Source organism: Aethina tumida, chromosome 2 (assembly GCF_024364675.1).
Source record: "Aethina tumida isolate Nest 87 chromosome 2, icAetTumi1.1, whole genome shotgun sequence".
NCBI classification, from domain to species: Eukaryota; Metazoa; Arthropoda; class Insecta; order Coleoptera; family Nitidulidae; genus Aethina; species Aethina tumida.
This window is the reverse complement of record NC_065436.1, coordinates 5,999,725-6,022,585: the sequence shown is the minus strand read 5'-3', so window position 1 is coordinate 6,022,585 and position 22,861 is coordinate 5,999,725. Positions and strand designations below refer to the sequence as shown.

General features: G+C 26.2%; 1 protein-coding gene across 2 annotated transcripts in view; it reads right to left on the bottom strand.

Annotated features, from left to right (window-relative positions):
• Window positions 1-320: 320 nt before the first annotated feature.
• LOC109604214 (DNA-binding protein D-ETS-3) overlaps window positions 321-22,861 on the bottom strand; it is a 149,987-nt gene continuing 127,446 nt past the window's right edge. For both annotated transcript variants that reach the window (XM_049962839.1, XM_049962838.1), the window contains exons 7-9: window positions 18,673-18,862; window positions 13,155-13,366; window positions 321-1,991 (exon numbers count right to left, since the gene is read on the bottom strand). In XM_049962839.1, coding sequence (XP_049818796.1) covers window positions 1,843-1,991; window positions 13,155-13,366; window positions 18,673-18,862 — 551 coding nt within the window. In that variant the 3' untranslated portion in view covers window positions 321-1,842. The remainder of the gene's footprint in view (window positions 1,992-13,154; window positions 13,367-18,672; window positions 18,863-22,861) is intronic.

Genomic DNA, 22,861 nt, shown 5'->3' with positions numbered 1-22,861 from the left:
AAATAATTTTCACTTAAATTAAATCTTATTTTAAGGGCTGTTTTTATTGCCATTACAATTGTAGCAATTATGCTAATTTTTAGTATATATACAGTGGTGGCCAAAAAAATAGAACACGTTACATCTTAAGTTAATTAGGAAACTCACACCTCTAATTAAATGCAATCAAAATATATTATATTTTACCCTTTAAATCCTTTTATGGTAACAGAACATAGTAACAGAATATAAAATATTATATTATTTATGTTCTTCATGTAATTTTTTTACTTACCTTCTTTGTACAAAAATAATATTAAATAAATTAATTAAAAAACATGTTGGTGTTTTATACTATATTTTGTATAATAAATACATAACATTTATACATCCTAATATTATGACAACCATTCTGTGGTCATAAACAAAATGGCTCTGACATTTAATAGTATGACTAGTCTTAATATATCTATGATATTTTTTGTGAACAGTTTATATCCCTACTCTATTATCTATCAAGCAGTACAACAAATACCCTCTGTTACAATATACACGTCTATATACATTAGTATATGGATACTGATTATACAATATTTTATAAATTAAAAATAAATATTTGACTAAACAAAGGAACGAAACAAACACATGAGTTACACATAGAAAAAAATCATTACAACGAAACTTATATTACAATTTATTTCAAAACAAATTTGAGTACAGTTACCATCAAACATAATTATCATTGAATTTGATTTGTGTGCTGTTAGATCTATGCTACACGACAGTGACTGTACACAAATTGAAAAAATTGAAAACAAATTGCTGAAGTAACATAATATTGAATTTTTCCTAACAGTTGTTTTTTGGTAACATCAAAGAAAACAAAAATTTTATCACAGTCGCCGTACGAACGGTGTTGTGTCTATCTTTACACGTTTCAAATTCATTAATATTATATTTGTATATGTACACTGAAACATTGCACTGGTTTCACCATCTACTCTCTTCAATAACTTATAATATAACAACAACAAAATATCTTTGGACATGACTAGAAACTTATTGAAATTGATTGCTTCTTTGTATATATATTTACAGGGAAGTTCTCATTTGGAAACATATTGATTTACAATTAGGTACTAACGACCGAAACTTTTAGACAACATTTAAGTTAAATGTAATCTGAAGATTTTGAACAGTTACGCATAGAACTTTTCAAAGAAAAATATCAGGGCCAACTTTTCATCAAATATCTACTGTAGAGTTAATTTTAAAGTAATAAAATAACCTTAATATATGAAGAATTCTTATACATTTTGTGGATTTTAGATCATCAAAATTGGCAATTTCAATTTAAAGTTATTGAATGAGGTTAAAATTAAAATATATATTAAGCCCCGAAAGTTTTCAAGGTCTATGTAATTTTTTTACATATCTCATATAATCCTTTTTGTGTAAAAATTGTAAAAATCCGACAGTCTTCTACAAAGTAACATCTACATATAGTGACAAAAAATGTTACTAATTTAAATTGTATTCTAAATACTGATCCTTTCACATAGTTTGATTATATACTACAATTTGTGATATAGACACTCTGAGTATTATAAATTGACAAACCCAGATGGTCAATTGCTAAAGCTTTATGTTGAAACAAAATGACATGATTAAAAATAATTTTGAAAGTTATTTAAGCTTTATAAATGACTTCATAAATTACAAACTTTAAACATGATCAAATGTTCAGTGGATATTTAGCAATTGAATCACGTCTGCGTTATCAATTTTTATTATTAGACAATTTTGGTATTACATTGTCAATTTCCTCGTCCAGTCTGAGCCGGCGGATGAATTGGAAACAGGTCATGCATAATGAGGATATGACCCCAGAGGTGGAGCTCCTAGATGAGGTCCGGCGTGATGACTTATGGAATGTGTACTCGCCGCAATGTTCGAGTACAGATTCGCACTTGGATTGCTCCAATATGATCCAGGTGATGGGAATATTGACGCTGTAACAAATTGACAATAAGAAAACATTTACACTTTTATAAAAAGGATAATTTTTGTCAGCTTATCTTTAAATATGTTAGAAAAATTAATTTATTTAATTAGCAGTTGGCTAAATTCAAAATCCAAATGACCTGTTGGTTGTTGCTGTAGATTTGGAAACTTCCTACGGAGTTTACTAAATAGAGCTGTGTTTGAAATTGTGTCACAAGAAGGGCAACGTCAATATTCTTTTAATAATTTTAATAATAACATCAAAATTTGGACTTTTCATTACATTTAATTGATCTTTTGGTTGTTACTATGGGTTCAAACAGTCTTTGAATTAGTGTCAGAAGAAGTTAAATGGCAATATTCTTTTAATTTTTATTATTAATTAGTAGCTGACTTAGTACTAATTAAAAAATTAAGACTTTTCATTTTATTTAATTGATCTATTGGTTGTTACTGTGGGTTCAAATAGTTTCTACTGATATTAGTTAATAGACTTGTCTATGAAATAGTGTCAGAAGAAGTGTGATGGTAATATTTTTTTAATTTTCGTTATTAATTAGAAGCTGGCTTAGTACTAACTTCAAAATCAAGACTTTACATTTCGTTTAATTGATCTGTTCGTTCTTACTGTGAGTACAGACACTTCCTATTGATATTAGATAATATACTTGTCTTTGAAATAGTGTCAGAAGAAGTGTAATGGCAATATTCTTTTAATTTTTATCATTAATTAGCACCTGACTTAGTACTAATTCCAAAATCAAAACTTCTCATTTTATTTAATTGATCTATTGGTTGTTACTATGGGTTCAAACTGTTTCTATTGATATTAGTTAATAGACTTGTCTTTGAAATAGTGTCAGAAGAGGTGTAAAGGCAATTATCATTTAATTTTTATCATTAATTAGCAGCTGACTTAGAGCTAATTTCAAAATCAAAACTACTCATTTTATTTAATTGATCTATTGATTGTTACTGTGGGTTCAAACAATTTCTATTGATATTAGTTAATAGACTTGTCTTTGAAATAGTGTCAGAAGAGGTGTAATGGCAATATTCATTTAATTTTTATCATTAATTAGCAGATGACTTAGTACTAATTTCAAAATCAAGACTTCTCATTTTATTTAATTGATCTATTGGTTGTTACTGTGGGTTCAAACAATTTCTATTGATATTAGTTAATAGACTTGTCTTTGAAATAGTGTCAGAAGAAGTGTAATGGCAATATTCTTTTAATTTTTATCATTTATTAGCACCTGACTTAGTACTAATTTCAAAATCAAGACTTCTCATTTTATTTAATTGATCTATTGGTTGTTACTGTGAGTTCAAACACTTCCTATTGATATTTGTTAATAGACTTGTCTTTGAAATAGTGTCAGAAGAGGTGTAATGGCAATATTCATTTAATTTTTATCATTAATTAGCACTTGACTTTGATATTAGTTAATAGATTTGTCTTTGAAATAGTGTCAGCAGAAGTGTAATGGCAATATTCTTTTAATTTTTATCATTAATTAGCACCTGACTTAGTGCTAATTTCAAAATCAAGACTTCTCATTATATTTAATTGATCTATTGGTTGTTAACTGTGAGTTCAAACAGTTTTTATTGATATTAGTTAATAGACTTGTCTTTGAAATAGTGTCAGAAGAGGTGTAATGGCAATATTCATTTAATTTTTATCATTTATTAGCACCTGACTTAGTACTAATTTCAAAATCAAGACTTCTCATTTTATTTAATTGATCTATTGGTTGTTACATTGAGTTCAAACACTTCCTATTGATATTAGTTAATAGACTTGTCTTTAAAATGGTGTCAGAAGAGGTGTAATGGCAATATTCATTTAATTTTTATCATTAATTAGCACCTGACTTAGTGCTAATTTCAAAATCAAGACTTGTCATTTTATTTAATTGATTTATTGGTTGTTAGTGTGAGTTCAAACACTTCCAATTGATATTAGTTAATAGACTTGTCTTTGAAATAGTGTCAGAAGAGGTGTAATGGCAATATTCTTTTAATTTTTAACATTAATTAGCACCTGACTTGGTGCCTATTTCAAAATCAAGACTTCTCATTTTATTTAATTGATCTATTGGTTGTTACTGTGGGTTCAAACAGTTTCTATTGATATTAGTTAATAGGCTTGTCTTTGAAATAGTGTCAAAAGAAGTGAAAATGGCAATATTCTTTTAATTTTTAACATTAATTAGCACCTGACTTGGTGCCTATTTCAAAATCAAGACTTCTCATTTTATTTAATTGATCTATTGGTTGTTACTGTGGGTTCAAACAGTTTCTATTGATATTAGTTAATAGGCTTGTCTTTGAAATAGTGTCAAAAGAAGTGAAAATGGCAATATTCTTTTAATTTTTAACATTAATTAGCACCTGACTTGGTGCCTATTTCAAAATCAAGACTTCTCATTTTATTTAATTGATCTATTGGTTGTTACTGTGGGTTCAAACAGTTTCTATTGATATTAGTTAATAGGCTTGTCTTTGAAATAGTGTCAAAAGAAGTGAAATGGCAATATTCTTTTAATTTTTATCATTAATTAGCACCTGACTTGGTGCCTATTTCAAAATCAAGACTTCTCATTTTATTTAATTGATCTATTGGTTGTTACTGTGGGTTCAAACTGTTTCTATTGATATTAGTCAATAGGCTTGCCTATGAAATAGTGCCAGAAGAAGTGTAATGGCAATTTTCATCATTAATTAGCAGTTGGTTTAGTATTAATTTCAAAAGACTAATTGATCTATATTTAAAATAAAATAATGTCAAATTATTGAAGCGCCCATGGTAATTTTTGGTCAGCTTCATATAACCAGTTTGTTTGTAAATATGCTAATAAAATTGCTGCACTCATCAAGTGCTGAAGAGCAATGTAAATATTCAAATGGGTACATATGTCACTTGCCATGGCCAATATTATTTTCCCTGTGCAAATAATGAATATTCTCCTTGGGGGTATAGAAAGTGAGGGTTATTTGAATGGAATTCAAAGTGACAAAACCTTTATATACATCTTGTCTTTTTACAAATCATTGTATGCTATATTAACTATATTGTAACACGAAATTATAAAAATTTGCAGTAAGAATATTGATTAAAATTATAATGAACAAGAGTACAGAAGGGCGTGAAGATGAAATGCAAATAAAAAAATATGCACAGTACCAAATAATCGCGTTGGAAATAACAAAACTGTCCGACATCATCCGCAGCAAAGGAACATGTGTGGGCGAGGAAGGGCGAACAAAAGCCATTGAGTGATCCAGTACGCGCATTAAATGGAACACCCCATAAATTATCGCAAATTGCCCGTTCGATGACAACACAAATGAATTGCATTAGGCCACTCATAAATTCAGCGGTGCCGTGATATGTGGATGTACATCATCCGATGAATGCCTACGGACAAAACCCCCCGAGAAAGGGGCGAGCGCTTTAAAGATACATTTCTTTGAGTTATTGCCCCCGGGCCCGTGGATAATTATCGTTAGAACAATGGGCCGGGGGGCCTGGGGGACGCCCCCCCACGGGCGGACGCCACGCTGGCTTGTTAATTCGCGAACGGCGGGGCCATTATGTTTTGCGTAATTATTAACTCGTTTGATGAGTTTTTCTGTGCGGGCGGGCGACTTTCTTACAGTGGAGTGTTGTTTTATGGTGTGGCTTATGTGACGGAAATAATTGGGGTACGCGGGTAATTTTGAAAATAAATAATAAAAGAACCCCAATTTTACTGCCCCTTTTTAAAGCGAAAATTTTTACACTATTGTTTCTTAAAATTTTAATTTATGATATAAAAATGATAAAATTATAATTTATTTTATATATCATAAAAATACATTCTGTACTAAAAATATAAATGAAGAAAACATGATTTTCTTTTACAATTTCTATAAAATTTATGAATATATAAAATACATTTTTTTTAGAATTATGTTAAAAGTTAATTAAGTTATGTTATTATGATTTTAATTGAATTTATTATATATAGAAAATAAAAAATTAAATGTCATATCAAAATTAAATTGTTTCAATTATTGTTATCAACTAAAATTACAATTTTCAGGAATCTTTAGAAACAATTATGATTTTTCATATTTTTCAAAAATACAGTGGTGGAAAAAAATTTGGAATATTTTTATTAATTGGATTTCTTTTTTTTAGATCAAATTTATAAATATGCTAAAGCAAATCTTTTCAGAATTAATTTAAAAGTTAATTAAGTTATACTTTGTAATGTTAAATATTGATACTATTAAATATTGCTTTTAATTGAATTTATTATATATAGAAAATAAAAAATTACATGTCAAATAAAAATTAAATTATTTTAAATATTGTTACCAACTAAAATTATAATTTTCAGGAATCTTTAGAAACAATGATGATTTTTTAGATTTTTCAGAAAGAAATACAGCGGTGGAAAAAAATTGTAATATTTTTATTAATTTGATTTCTTTCTTTTGGATAAAATTTGTAAATATACAAAAGCAAATCTTTTCAGAACTAATTTAAAAGTTAATTAAGTTATACTTTGTAATGTTAAATATTGATAATATTAAGTATTGATTTTAATTGAATTTATTATATATAGAAAATAAAAAATTACATGTCAAATAAAAATTAAATTATTTTAAATATTGTTACCAACTAAAATTATAATTTTCAGGAATCTTTAGAAAGAATGATGATTTTTCAGATTTTTCAGAGAGAAATACAGCGGTGGAAAAAAATTGTAATATTTTTATTAATTTGATTTCTTTCTTTTGGATAAAATTTATAAATATACAAAAGCAAATCTTTTCATAACTAATTTAAAAGTTAATTAAGTTATACTTTGTAAAGTTAAATATTGATAGTATTAAGTATTGATTTTAATTGAATTTATTATATATAGAAAATATAAAATTACATGTCAAATAAAAATTAAATTGTTTTAAATATTGTTACCAACTAAAATTATAATTTTCAAGAATCCTTAGAAACAATGATGATTTTTCAGATTTTTCAGAAAGAAATACAGCGGTGGAAAAAAATTGTAATATTTTTATTAATTTGATTTCCTTCTTTTGGATAAAATTTGTAAATATACAAAAGCAAATCTTTTCAGAACTAATTTAAAAGTTAATTAAGTTATACTTTGTAATGTTAAATATTGATAGTATTAAGTATTGATTTTAATTGAATTTATTATATATAGAAAATATAAAATTACATGTCAAATAAAAACTAAATTGTTTTAAATATTGTTACCAACTAAAATTATAATTTTTAAGAATCTTTAGAAACTATGATGATTTTTCAGATTTTCAGAAAGAAATACAGTGGTGGAAAAAAAATTGGAACATTTTTATTAATTTGATTTCTTTCTTTGGATAAAATTTATAACTATACAAAAGTAAATCTTTTCGGAATTAATTTAAAAGTTACTTAAGTTATACTTTGTAATGTTAAATATTGATAGTATTAAGTATTGATTTTAATTGAATTTATTATATATAGAAAATAAAAAATTACTTGTCAAATAAAAATTAAATTGTTTTAAATATTGTTACCAACTAAAGTTATAATTTTCAAGAATCATTAGAAACAATGATGATTTTTCAGATTTATCAGAAAGAAATAAAGCGGTGGAAAAAAATTGTAATATTTTTATTAATTTTATTTCTTTCTTTTGGATAAAATTTGTAAATATACAAAAGCAAATCTTTTCAGAACTAATTTAAAAGTTATTTAAGTTATACTTTGTAATGTTAAATATTGATAGTATTAAGTATTGATTTTAATTGAATTTATTATATATAGAAAATATAAAATTACATGTCAAATAAAAATTAAATTGTTTTAAATATTGTTACCAACTAAAATTATAATTTTCAAGAATCCTTAGAAACAATGATGATTTTTCAGATTTTTCAGAAAGAAATACAGCGGTGGAAAAAAATTTGGAATATTTTTATTAATTTGATTTCTTTCTTTTGGATAAAATTTATAAATATACAAAAGCAAATCTTTTCAGAATATTATAATTAAAAAAAAACTTTTGGTATTTAAACTCTTTTATATATTATGAACTAAAATTTAATTTTGAGGAACAATTTTGATTTAAAATATAAAAATTTTGATTCAATTCCAATTTGTTCAATTTAAAATTATTTGAAATATACATATATACAAATTTTTGCGTTGACAAGATTACCCACATACATATAGCTTATTCAAAGAGATTAGCTACATAGAATCACCGAGGAAACTATCCGACAAACATATAAATCTCCCAAATCTCTCATTACTGTCCCACAAATCGACCATGCGGCTAATAAACACTCCCACAGGAACAAAGTGGCCCTAACCCGTCGTCAGTAAGTGAACAAAATGTGCATTAAAGTCGTCCACAATCAACCCCGGCCCTGGAATCGACATCGGGCAGTTTGTTAACAATATCGCCGTTCGGGTGCCGGGAGCCCGTTCCACTAAATGACGGGTAATGTCGGTCCGCTCCATCCCCCGTGGGGACTAAACAATGCACAATCAACGCATTACGTCATTAAGGGGGATGCAAGTGTTATTTCCATTTCGAGTTGTACGTGTTAACTAAAGACCGTGGTCGCAGTCGAAAGCTTACTCCGAAACAATGGCCGAATAAGAATGAGACTCGAATAATTGGGCATTATTATATAGTTTATTTCGCTTTATGAAGTGCGTTTGTCAATGGCATCCGCTTCGGGCGCTTTGCTACTTTGCCGATCGATCAATTCTTCATTTAGAAGTAATGGAACTGAATTTTTTTAGAGAATAAAAAACAGTTAGTTGTATATTTCTAATTTGTCTTTAAAATCATCAAATTTTGAACCAAAGAAGTTAATTCTTTCTATTATCAAATAGATTTGGGTTTTGAATTTATGTCAGAAGAAGTATAAAGACAATATTCTTCTAATTCTTATCATTAATCAGCAGTAAATTTAGTACTAGCTCTAAAATTAAGATCAATTATTTCCTTTACTTAATATGTTACTTGTTACTATGAGATCTAGAAGCAGGTTCAGATAGATACTGCTAAGGTTGGTAAATAGATTACTATTTCAAATTGTGTTAGAAGAATTATAAAGACAATTCTCATCATTATTTAGCAACAGGCTTAGTGTTAACTCCAAAATTACGAGTTTTAATTTACTTTAATTGATCTGTTGGTTACCTATCTCTGCCAAAATGAATTACAAGTGTATTCAGAAAGTTACTACTAGGTTTAATTAACAGATTTATGAATTTAATTGTGTCAGGAGAAATATAAAAGCAATATTCTTTTAATACTCATCATTAATCAGCAGTAGATTTAGTACTAGCTCCAAAATGAAGACCATTTATTTCCCTTACTTAATTTGTTATTTGATACTATGAGATCTAGAAGCAGGTTCAGATGGATACTGCTAAGGATGGTAAACAGATTACTATTTCAAATTGTGTTAGAAGAATTATAAAGACAATTCCCATCATTAGTTAGCAACAGGCTTAGTGTTAACTCCAAAATTACGAGTTTTAATTTACTTTAATTGATCTGTTGGTTACCTATCTCTGCCAAAATGAATTACAAGTGGATTCAGAAGGTTACTACTAGGTTTAATTAATAGATTTATGAATTTAATTGTGTCAGGAGAAGTATAAAAGTAATATTCTTTTAATTCTCATCATTAATCAGTAGTAGTGTTAGTACTAGCTCCAAAATGAAGACCATTTATTTCCCTTACTTAATTTGTTACTTGTTACTATGAGATCTAGAAGCAGGTTCAGATGGATACTGCTAAGGATGGTAAATAGATTACTATTTCAAATTGTGTTAGAAGAATTATAAAGACAATTCCCATCATTATTTAGCAACAGGCTTAGTGTTAACTCCAAAATTACGAGTTTTAATTTACTTTAATTGATCTGTTGGTTACCTATCTCTGCCAAAATGAATTACAAGTGTATTCAGAAAGTTACTACTAGGTTTAATTAACAGATTTATGAATTTAATTGTGTCAGGAGAAATATAAAAGCAATATTCTTTTAATTCTCATCATTAATCAGTAGTAGTGTTAGTACTAGCTCCAAAATGAAGACCATTTATTTCCCTTACTTAATTTGTTATTTGATACTATGAGATCTAGAAGCAGGTTCAGATGGATACTACTAAGGTTGGTAAATGGATTACTATATCAAATTGTGTTAGAAGAATTATAAAGACAATTCCCATCATTAGTTAGCAATAGGCTTAGTGTTAACACCAAAATTACGAGTTTTAATTTACTTTAATTGATCTGTTGGTTACCTATCTCTGCCAAAATGAATTACAAGTGTATTCAGAAAGTTACTACTAGGTTTAATTAACAGATTTATGAATTTAATTGTGTCAGGAGAAATATAAAAGCAATATTCTTTTAATACTCATCATTAATCAGCAGTAGATTTAGTACTAGCTCCAAAATGAAGACCATTTATTTCCCTTACTTAATTTGTTACTTGTTACTATGAGATCTAGAAGCAGGTTCAGACAGGTACTGCTAAGGATGGTAAATAGATTACTATTTCAAATTGTGTTAGAAGAATTATAAAGACAATTCCCATCATTAGTTAGCAATAGGCTTAGTGTTAACACCAAAATTAAGAGTTTTAATTTACTTTAATTCATCTGTTGGTCATCTATCTCTGTTAAAATGAATTACAAGTGGATTCATAATGTTACCATTAGGTTTAATTAACAGATTTATGAATTTAATTGTGTCAGGAGAAGTATAAAAGTAATATTCTTTTAATACTCATCATTAATCAGCAGTAGATTTAGTACTAGCTCCAAAATGAAGACCATTTATTTCCCTTACTTAATTTGTTATTTGTTACTATGAGATCTAGAAGCAGGTTCAGATGGATACTGCTAAAGATGGTAAATAGGTTACTATTTCAAATTGTGTTAGAAGAATTATAAAGACAATTCCCATCATTAGTTAGCAATAGGCTTAGTGTTAACACCAAAATTAAGAGTTTTAATTTACTTTAATTCATCTGTTGGTTATCTATCTCTGCCAAAATGAATTACAAGTGGATTCAGAAAGTTACTACTAGGTTTAATTAACAGATTTATGAATTTAATTGTGTCAGGGGAAGTATAAAAGCAATATTCTTTTAATACTCATCATTAATCAGAAGTAGATTTAGTACTAGCTCCAAAATGAAGACCATTTATTTCTCTTACTTAATTTGTTATTTGATACTATGAGATCTAGAAGCAGGTTCAGATGGATACTGCTGAGGATGGTAAATAGACTACTATTTCAAATTGTGTTAGAAGAATTATAAAGACAATTCCCATCATTAGTTAGCAACAGGCTTAGTGTTAACTTCAAAATTAAAAGTTTTAATTTATTTTAATTCATCTGTTGGTTATCTATCTCTGTTAAAATAAATTACAAGTGGATTCATAATGTTACCATTAGGTTTAATTAACAGATTTATGAATTTAATTGTGTCAGGAGAAGTATAAAAGTAATATTATTTTAATACTCATCGTTAATCAGCAGTAGATTTAGTACTAGCTCCAAAATGAAGACCATTTATTTCCCTTACTAAATTTGTTATTTGTTACTATAAGATCTAGAAGCAGGTTCATATAGGTACTGCTGAGGATGGTAAATAGACTACTATTTCAAATTGTGTTAGAAGAATTATAAAGACAATTCCCATCATTAGTTAGCATTAAGCTTAAGTGTTAACTCCAAAATTAAGAGTTTTAATTTACTTTAATTGATCTGTTGGTTACCTATCTCTGCCAAAATGAATTACAAGTGTATTCAGAAAGTTACTACTAGGTTTAATTAACAGATTTATGAATTTAATTGTGTCAGGAGAAGTATAAAAGCAATATTCTTTTAATACTCATCATTAATCAGAAGTAGATTTAGTACTAGCTCCAAAATGAAGACCATTTATTTCCCTTACTAAATTTGTTATTTGTTACTATAAGATCTAGAAGCAGGTTCATATAGGTACTGCTGAGGATGGTAAATAGACTACTATTTCAAATTGTGTTAGAAGAATTATAAAGACAATTCCCATCATTAGTTAGCAACAGGCTTAGTGTTAACTTCAAAATTAAAAGTTTTAATTTATTTTAATTCATCTGTTGGTTATCTATCTCTGTTAAAATAAATTACAAGTGGATTCATAATGTTACCATTAGGTTTAATTAACAGATTTATGAATTTAATTGTGTCAGGAGAAGTATAAAAGTAATATTATTTTAATACTCATCGTTAATCAGCAGTAGATTTAGTACTAGCTCCAAAATGAAGACCATTTATTTCCCTTACTAAATTTGTTATTTGTTACTATAAGATCTAGAAGCAGGTTCATATAGGTACTGCTGAGGATGGTAAATAGACTACTATTTCAAATTGTGTTAGAAGAATTATAAAGACAATTCCCATCATTAGTTAGCAACAGGCTTAGTGTTAACTTCAAAATTAAAAGTTTTAATTTATTTTAATTCATCTGTTGGTTATCTATCTCTGTTAAAATAAATTACAAGTGGATTCATAATGTTACCATTAGGTTTAATTAACAGATTTATGAATTTAATTGTGTCAGGAGAAGTATAAAAGTAATATTATTTTAATACTCATCGTTAATCAGCAGTAGATTTAGTACTAGCTCCAAAATGAAGACCATTTATTTCCCTTACTAAATTTGTTATTTGTTACTATAAGATCTAGAAGCAGGTTCATATAGGTACTGCTGAGGATGGTAAATAGACTACTATTTCAAATTGTGTTAGAAGAATTATAAAGACAATTCCCATCATTAGTTAGCATTAAGCTTAAGTGTTAACTCCAAAATTAAGAGTTTTAATTTACTTTAATTGATCTGTTGGTTACCTATCTCTGCCAAAATGAATTACAAGTGGATTTAGAAAGTTACTACTAGGTTTAATTAACAGATTTATGAATTTAATTGTGTCAGGAGAACTATAAAAGCAATATTCTTTTAATACTCATCGTTAATCAGCAGTAGATTTAGTATTAGCTCCAAAATGAAGACCATTTATTTCCTTTACTTATTTGTTACTTGTCAGTTCTAGAAGTATGACTATGTATAAATTTATTGTACTTACCAGCCGAACTGGGAATTGTGGCGTGCGGGCTCATAAAGCTGCCGAGCTTAGCACTGTGGTGATAGGAACTCATGAACAGCTCGCTCTGGTACTTGTAGCTGCTGGGATCGCTGGTTGCTGGCTGCGTGGCAGCCGCCAATCCTTGAAAATCGAACTTGTACGCGTACCTCTTTCCATGCACTTTTGTCATTATGTTCTTGTCGTAGTAATACCTGAAACGAAAGCAACTCGTTACTGTCTTGCCACAAAAACCACCAGTTAAAGCACCAAGTGGTCGTAGACACATTTCACCATCAAAGCGAAAATCCTTTGACCTTTAAATTGATAAACCATGATCTATTGGAACTGGAAAAAAATGTTTGACCATCAATGTCACGGCTCCTCAGATTTATGAGCATTTTTATGGACGCGCCATAATCAAAGATAAACCGGACCAAACTGGCGGCCGCCTCATAAATTTCAAATCACCGTGGTCCATGACCGAAACAAAAATCTCCTATTTCGGATCAGTGCCGGAGCAAATGACATTTGTCACGGTGCAGCGGCCCAAACGAAAGGACGATCGCGATCGTAAGTCGAAACGAAAATTATTGGCGATGTGCGATTGCGGCCGGTCGGACGGTCGTTAGTTTGCCGATCGCAACCTTCCACTTTCGGGGCGGAGTAATTCCATTTCGGTGTTCATTTGTAGCAATTAGCGGTGGATAGACGGCTTAATGCGTTTACCGAACAATTTTTTTCGTCATTTCGGAGACGTGATTGTTTCTGTAATGGGAAAATCGCTTTTTCATGAGCGGGCTTTGATTTGTGCAGAAAATGCCGTTTGATTGTTTTTTTTTTCAACGTTTGTGTCCCAGAATTAGGTACCAATGATTGGGCGAATCCATTTTAAGCGATTTGCTCATTTTCATCACAATTACTATTGTAATAGTGCCTTATCAAAAGAGAAAAAAACAGTTATTGTTAGATTATTTATATATAACGAAAAAGCTTTAAAGCTTCCTCAGTGAAGATGCTTTACAATATAACAAATTATCATAATTAAAGTGTCTTCTGAAAAAAGCTCAAGAAGTTTTTGTGAACTAATTTATTGAAAATGTTGGTAATTTGGATAACTTAAAGCTTTTTCAGAATCATTTAATCAGAACTTAATAATATAGTCTCAATATTAGGTAATTTACTAACCAGTAACCATAATTAGATGTGTCCTCTGAAAAAAGCTGAAGGCAAAACCGTTTTACAAAGTAATTTATTGAAAATGTTGACAATTCGTATAACTTGAAGCTTTTTCAGTTTGAGTTTAGGATACATAGAAACTTATTTAACGTATTTCAGGAAAAAATGGATATAGACTATATGAAATATAATTTTAATACACACAATTAGGACTTAATAATAATTGGATGTATAATTTTTATATAATTTACTAATTTCTATCATAATTAGGTAAGTGTCTCCTGAAAAAAGCTCAAGCCAAAATCGTTGTACAAGTTTTTACAAATTAATTTTGCTCATTTTCATCACAATTACCATTGTAATAGTACTTTATCAAAAGAGAAAAAAATAGACAGCATTGTTAGATTATTTATATATAATGAAAAAGCTTTAAAGCTTCCTCAGTGAAGATGCTTTACGGTATGACAAATTATCATAATTAAAGTGTCTTCTGAAAAAGCTCAAGATAAAACAGTTACAGAAGTTTTTATGAACTAATTTATTGAAAATGTTGGTAATTTGGATAACTTAAAGCTTTTTCAGTTTAGGGTATACAGAAACTTTTTTTAATTATTTTAGTAGAAACATGTATGTGAAATATAATTTTATTGTTCGTAATCAGAACTTAATAATATAGTCCCAATATTAGGTAATTTACTACCCAGTAACCATAATTAGATGTGTCCTCTGAAAAAAGCTGAAGGCAAAACCGTTTTACAAACTAATTTATTGAAAATGTTGGCAATGTTGTATAACTTGAAGCTTTTTCAGTTTGAGTTTAGGATACATAGAAACTTATTTAACGTATTTCAGGAAAAAATATATATATAGACTATATGAAATATAATTTTAGTACACATAATTAGGACTTAATAATGATTGGATGTATAATTTTTATATAATTTACTAATTTCTACCATAATTAGAGAAGTGTCTCCTGAAAAAAGCTCAAGCCAAAATCGTTATACAAGTTTCTACAGATTAATTTTGCTCATTTTCATCACAATTACTATTGTAATAGTACTTTATCAAAAGAGAAAAAAATAGACAGCATTGTTAGATTATTTATATATAATGAAAAAGCTTTAAAGCTTCCTCAGTGAAGATGCTTTACGGTATGACAAATTATCATAATTAAAATGTCTTCTGAAAAAAGCTCAAGATAAAACAGTTACAGAAGTTTCTATGAACTAATTTATTGAAAATGTTGGTAATTTGGATAAGTTAAAGCTTTTTCAGTTTAGGGTATACAGAAACATTTTTTAATTATTTTAGTAGAAACATGTATGTGAAATATAATTTTATAGTTCGTAATCAGAACTTAATAATATAGTCTCAATATTAAGTAATTTACTAACCAGTAACCATAATTAGATGTGTCCTCTGAAAAAAGCTGAAGGCAAAACCGTTTTACAAACTAATTTATTGAAAATGTTGACAATTCGTATAACTTGAAGCTTTTTCAGTTTGAGTTTAGGATACATAGAAACTTATTTAACGTATTTCAGGAAAAAATATATATATAGACTATATGAAATATAATTTTAGTACACACAATTAGGACTTAATAATAATTGGATGTATAATTTTTATATAATTTACTAATTTCTATCATAATTAGGTAAGTGTCTCCTGAAAAAAGCTCAAGCCAAAATCGTTATACAAGTTTTTACAAATTAATTTTGCTCATTTTCATCACAATTACCATTGTAATAGTACTTTATCAAAAGAGAAAAAAATAGACAGCATTGTTAGATTATTTATATATAATGAAAAAGCTTTAAAGCTTCCTCAGTGAAGATGCTTTACGGTATGACAAACTATCATAATTAAAGTGTCTTCTGAAAAAGCTCAAGATAAAACAGTTACAGAAGTTTTTATGAACTAATTTATTGAAAATGTTGGTAATTTGGATAACTTAAAGCTTTTTCAGTTTAGGGTATACAGAAACTTTTTTTAATTATTTTAGTAGAAACATGTATGTGAAATATAATTTTATTGTTCGTAATCAGAACTTAATAATATAGTCCCAATATTAGGTAATTTACTACCCAGTAACCATAATTAGATGTGTCCTCTGAAAAAAGCTGAAGGCAAAACCGTTTTACAAACTAATTTATTGAAAATGTTGGCAATGTTGTATAACTTGAAGCTTTTTCAGTTTGAGTTTAGGATACATAGAAACTTATTTAATGTATTTCAGGAAAAAATATATATATAGACTATATGAAATATAATTTTAGTACACATAATTAGGACTTAATAATGATTGGATGTATAATTTTTATATAATTTACTAATTTCTACCATAATTAGAGAAGTGTCTCCTGAAAAAAGCTCAAGCCAAAATCGTTATACAAGTTTCTACAGATTAATTTTGCTCATTTTCATCACAATTACTATTGTAATAGTACTTTATCAAAAGAGAAAAAAATAGACAGCATTGTTAGATTATTTATATATAATGAAAAAGCTTTAAAGCTTCCTCAGTGAAAATGCTTTACGGTATGACAAATTATCATAATTAAAGTGTCTTCTGAAAAAGCTCAAGATAAAACAGTAACAGAAGTTTTTATGAACTAATTTATTGAAAATGTTGGTAATTTGGATAACTTAAAGCTTTTTCAGTTTAGGGTATACAGAAACTTTTTTTAATTATTTTAGTAGAGACATGTATGTGAAATATAATTTTATTGTTCGTAATCAGAACTTAATAATATAGTCTCAATATTAGGTAATTTACTAACCAGTAACCATAATTAGATGTGTCCTCTGAAAAAAGCTGAAGGCAAAACCGTTTTACAAAGTAATTTATTGAAAATGTTGACAATTCGTATAACTTGAAGCTTTTTCAGTTTGAGTTTAGGATACATAGAAACTTATTTAACGTATTTCAGGAAAAAATGGATATAGACTATATGAAATATAATTTTAGTACACACAATTAGGACTTAATAATAATTGGATGTATAATTTTTATATAATTTACTAATTTCTATCATAATTAGGTAAGTGTCTCCTGAAAAAAGCTCAAGGCAAAACCGTTATACAAGTTTTTACAAATAAATGTATTGAAAATGTTGGAAATTTGCATAGCTTGAAGCTTTTTCAGTTTAAGTTTAGGATACATCAAAACTTATTTAACTTATTTCAGGAAAAAAAATATATAGACTATATGAAGTATAATTTTAATACACATAATTAGGACTTAATAATATACTTCAATGACTGGATGTATCAATTTTATATAACTTACTAATATCTACCATAATTAGGTAAGTGTCTCTTGAAAGAAGCTGAAGGCAAAACCATTATACAAGTTTTTACAAATTAATGTATTGAAAATGTTGGAAATTTGCATAGCTTGAAGCTTTTTCAGTTTAAGTTTAGGATACATAAAAACTTATCTTACTTATTTCAGGAAAAAAAATATATAGACTATATGAAGTATAATTTTAATACACATAATTAGGACTTAATAATATACTTCAATGACTGGATGTATCAATTTTATATAACTTACTAATATCTACCATAATTAGGTAAGTGTCTCTTGAAAGAAGCTGAAGGCAAAACCATTATACAAGTTTTTACAAATTAATGTATTGAAAATGTTGGAAATTTGCATAGCTTGAAGCTTTTTCAGTTTAAGTTTAGGATACATAAAAACTTATCTTACTTATTTCAGGAAAAAAATATATAGACTATATGAAGTATAATTTTAATACACATAATTAGGACTTAATAATATACTTCAATGACTGGATGTATCAATTTTATATAACTTACTAATATCTACCATAATTAGGTAAGTGTCTCTTGAAAGAAGCTGAAGGCAAAACCATTATACAAGTTTTTACAACTTAATGTATTGAAAATGTTGGAAATTTGCATAGCTTGAAGCTTTTTCAGTTTAAGTTTAGGATACTTAAAAATTTATTTAACTTATTTCCGGAAAATATATATATATATATATATATATATATATATATATATATATATATATATATATAGACTACATGAAATATAATTTTAATACACATAATTAGGACTTAATAATATACTCCAATGATTCGATGTATCAATTTTTATATAAAATGATGAGAAAAACATTAATTTTTTTAGTCTTAAGTTATTTTGATATTCATTATTTATTTCAATAAAAATATATAGGCAGATACTAATAAATCTAATTAACGGTATTTTACAGCTTCCAGTTGTGTTTTACGAAGCAATAAATCGAATATTACAAAACCATTAATTAAGCGCAATTCTCTCGTCGAAAGATAATTGAAATTCTCACCGTAACGCCCGGGACAGTTTGTCATAATTCATATTCGGTTTGGATTTTCGTTCGCCCCACCTCCTGGCAACTTCATCCGGATCTGTGAGTTTAAATTCGCCGTTCGTGCCTTCCCATGTGATGCAGGCCGCGTTCGACGAGTCGCTCAGCAACTCCAGCAGGAACTGCCACAGTTGTATTTGTCCTGAACCTTAAACAAAACCAAAATAAAAAAATCAAGTACATAATTTTATTTAACGTGTGTGTGTGTGTGTGTGTGGAGTTGTTTTTGTGTTTGGTGTTCCTTATGGGGTGTGCTGAGTTGTCACATCCTGTACGGCACAAGCAAAACTTGTTAATTAAGGTCCGGCCATTATTAAGTATTCGTGGAGATCGAGGTGATAAAATAAATTACACGACGTAATCGTAAAATTTTGCAATTCAAATATCGGATATAATTTAATTTTTAGGCGGTCGTACGTACCGAGGAATATTAATGCCCAAAGGACATGTGTCCAGGCTTCCGAGTGACAGAACCAGGTGTGCCCTGGACGGCGGCAAGTGACTAAATCAGCGGTGCTGTGGCGACATGCGTTTATTTCCTTCCTGCCGCGGCGGCATATTTACAAGTTAAATGACATTTGCATTTCTAATAAGGACGTTTGACAAAAACATGATTGCCGGATTATTCAACGTCCAATTTATTTACGTTTTGGGAAACGCGATAGAGCCGGTACAAATTATGGTGTTGCTGTTGCGTTAAGATTATTAGAAACGGCATCCGGAGTACTGCCTAGTGAGCTGAATAATTTTGCGCTTATGGTAATTAGCTGGGATTACAAATGGCTGTTTATTTTTATAACATGTTCGGTCCGCGGGAACATATTGCGTTTTCCGGTACACTTTGATCGTGTCGCCAAGTCGAACATTTCCTTCTAATCAATCTTCAATTGTATTTTCACACTCGTTAAAATTAATTCATTATGAGGCTCTTTGACAAACATTTCATCAAGGTTTGATATTATAAACTTGTTTTGCAGGAAAATTAATATTTTTAAATTGTTTTATTTAATTTCATATGGTATAATATGGTATCATAAAGAATATAATAAAAAAATAAAAAAAAAACATTCAATTTAAAAATCATTGGGTTTTTGTTTGTCCTTAAACAATATGTTTATAATTATAATAAATATTGAAAAGTTAAAATTAAAATTATTAAAAAATATGGTTTTTTTACAGATCTATATTTCCTTAATTTTAAATTAATGTTTAACTTTTTTATTTCAAATGAAAATAATTATTAAATTTGCTTTTAAAAATGTCGAAAAATATAACCTTTTTTATAAAATATATAATTTTTGATATATTTAGTAATTTACAAGATAATTAATATTGTTATCTTCAAAACATGGAAAGTCTTATTTATAATTGATTTTATTTATGTTTTTAAGTGCAAAAATTTACTAATTTTTAAGATATTAGTACTAGTACTTTTATTAAATAATTGGTAGTTTTAACAAAAATCTATTTTCCATATTTTATAAATATCCACAATAGATATTAATATAATATACTAATAATGAATGTTGGACACTAAGTTAACTTAAATTTTTCTCTGTCTAGTTTGGCAATATTCGTAATTAAGTAATTTGGGACACATTGTACATATTTTTTGATAAAATCCAAATAACGTTTGTATAATATGTGTGAATAATGTGTGTGTGTGTGTGTATAAATTAGATTTCTTTTAAAATTAAATAATTTTATGTTTAAAAGTTAAAATTTATTTTATCTTATTTATTAAAATAATAGTTATCTATTATAATAATGATTATGACTAGGAATATATCATTTTTCTTAAAAAACAAAAAATATATAAATTTTAAAGATAATATATGACGCTAAAATAGATAAAATTAAAGTATAAATTTTCATTCTATATATTTTATTTAAAATATTCTATTTACTTTCAATCTACTAAATAATTGAGAAATTTTTTGTTAATTAAAAGAAAAAAAAAATATAAAATTGTTGTACATACGTTTTCCCTTTTATAATTTTTTTGATAAAAATTTGTGATATTTTTTTTTTTTTTGACAAAATGTAAAAATGTTTATATAATATTAAAAATATTGTTTTATAAATCAAATAATGGATGACTTTTTATTATATATATTGTATTCATTCTCAACTTTTCAACTTTTCTATTTATTTATTTTTGACCAAACTTATATATAGTATAAAACATTTGTCTTAATAAAATATATCTTTTTAAGTTTTTGAGGTAAAATGTACAAACTTTTATTAAAAATTAAAACTATAATTAAATTTGATTTTAAGGCTAAATTTTACTAATTTTTAAATAAATTCAATTGTATATCTATAATATATATTATATATATAATATATATAATATATATATAATATATATATTTTTTAATCTAGTACATAATCCAGACAATTCTTATATAAATATATTACTTTATTTAAAACAAATTTTATCAATTTATTTAAAAGATTATATAGAAGAAGTCAGTTTATTTTATTTATTTTTTTATTTCATTAAATTCAATGATCATTTTAGGTAAATATTTATAACAATATTTTTATATATTTTAAAATATTTCTTTGAGAATTAAAACAAATTGAATTATAATTTAAACTTAAAATGTATTTTTATTTTATTCCTTAATATAATAATTATTTATTATATTATATAATTTAATTAATTAAAGTGACGATTTTTTTTATACAATTTTACATTTTTATTAATATTATGAATATTATAATAATTTAACAATTTATTAAATACCACAAAAATATACATAAATATATTTCTTTAAATATATTTTATTTAGTTAGTATTTACTGTAATAAACATTGATAAAGCTAAACAAATATATTAATTAAAATATAATAAGTTTAATATAAAATTTAGGTGTGTAAATTAACATTTTATAAATAAAAATTTATATATAACTATTTTTTTGAAAATTTAAATATTTCGAATTGTAATTTAAATTTAAAATTTGTATCTTATTTCTTAAAATAATAATTGTTTATTATAATAATTATTATTATAACTAAAAATAAGTAATTAAAAAAAAAAAACAAAAAATGTATAAATTTTAAAAATTATATGGGGCTTTCTATTTAAAGTATAATATTTACATTTAAACTAGTAAATAATTGAGGTTTTTTTATTAATTGAAGAAAGTTAAAATATAAAATATAATGTTTTAAATAGGTGTGTAAATTAACATTTTATAAATAAAAAATTATATATAAATATTTTTTGAAAATTTAAATATTTTGAATTGTAAGTTGAATTTAAAATTTGTTATCTTATTCCTTAAAATAATAATTATTTATTATAATAATTATTATTATAACTAGAAATAAATAATTAAAAAAAGCAAAAAATGGATAAATTTTAAAAATTGTATGAGACTTTCTATTTAAAGTATAATATTTACTTTTAAACTAGTAAATAATTAATATTAATTGAAGAAATTTAAAATATAAAATATTATGTTTTAAATAAATTGATCAAATTTGCTTTATCTAAATTAATTAAAGTGACGATGTACATTTTTTCATCTATTTGTTTAGGTAAATATTTATGATAATATTTTTTGATAAAAACTAACATTTTTATTAATATTACAAATATTATAATAATTTAACAATACATATTTTGTTTAAAAAAGGAAATCAAAAACAAACTATTTTATTAAATGTCACAAAAATACACATAAATATATATTTCTGAATATATTTTGTTTAGTTAGTATTTAGTGTAATAAACAGTAATAAAGCTAAAAAATATTTTAATCAAAATATAATAAGTTTAATATAAAATTTATTTATTTATATATGTGGTGTGTAAATTTAGATTTTGTAAATTTTGTTTACAAATATTTTATATACAAATATTTCTTTGAGAATGAAAATATTTTGTATTATAATTTGAATTCAAAATTTAATAATTTAATTAATTTAAAAAAAAAGCATAAACATTAAAAATAATTTGAGACTTATTTAAACATTCTATTTAAAATATAATATTTACTTTCAAACTAGTAAATAATTGAAATTATTTTTTTATTAATTAAAAGAAGGTAAAAAATAAAATTGTGTAATATTATGCTTTAAATAAATTGATTGATTATATTTATATTTTAATTATAATTGTATAATTATTACA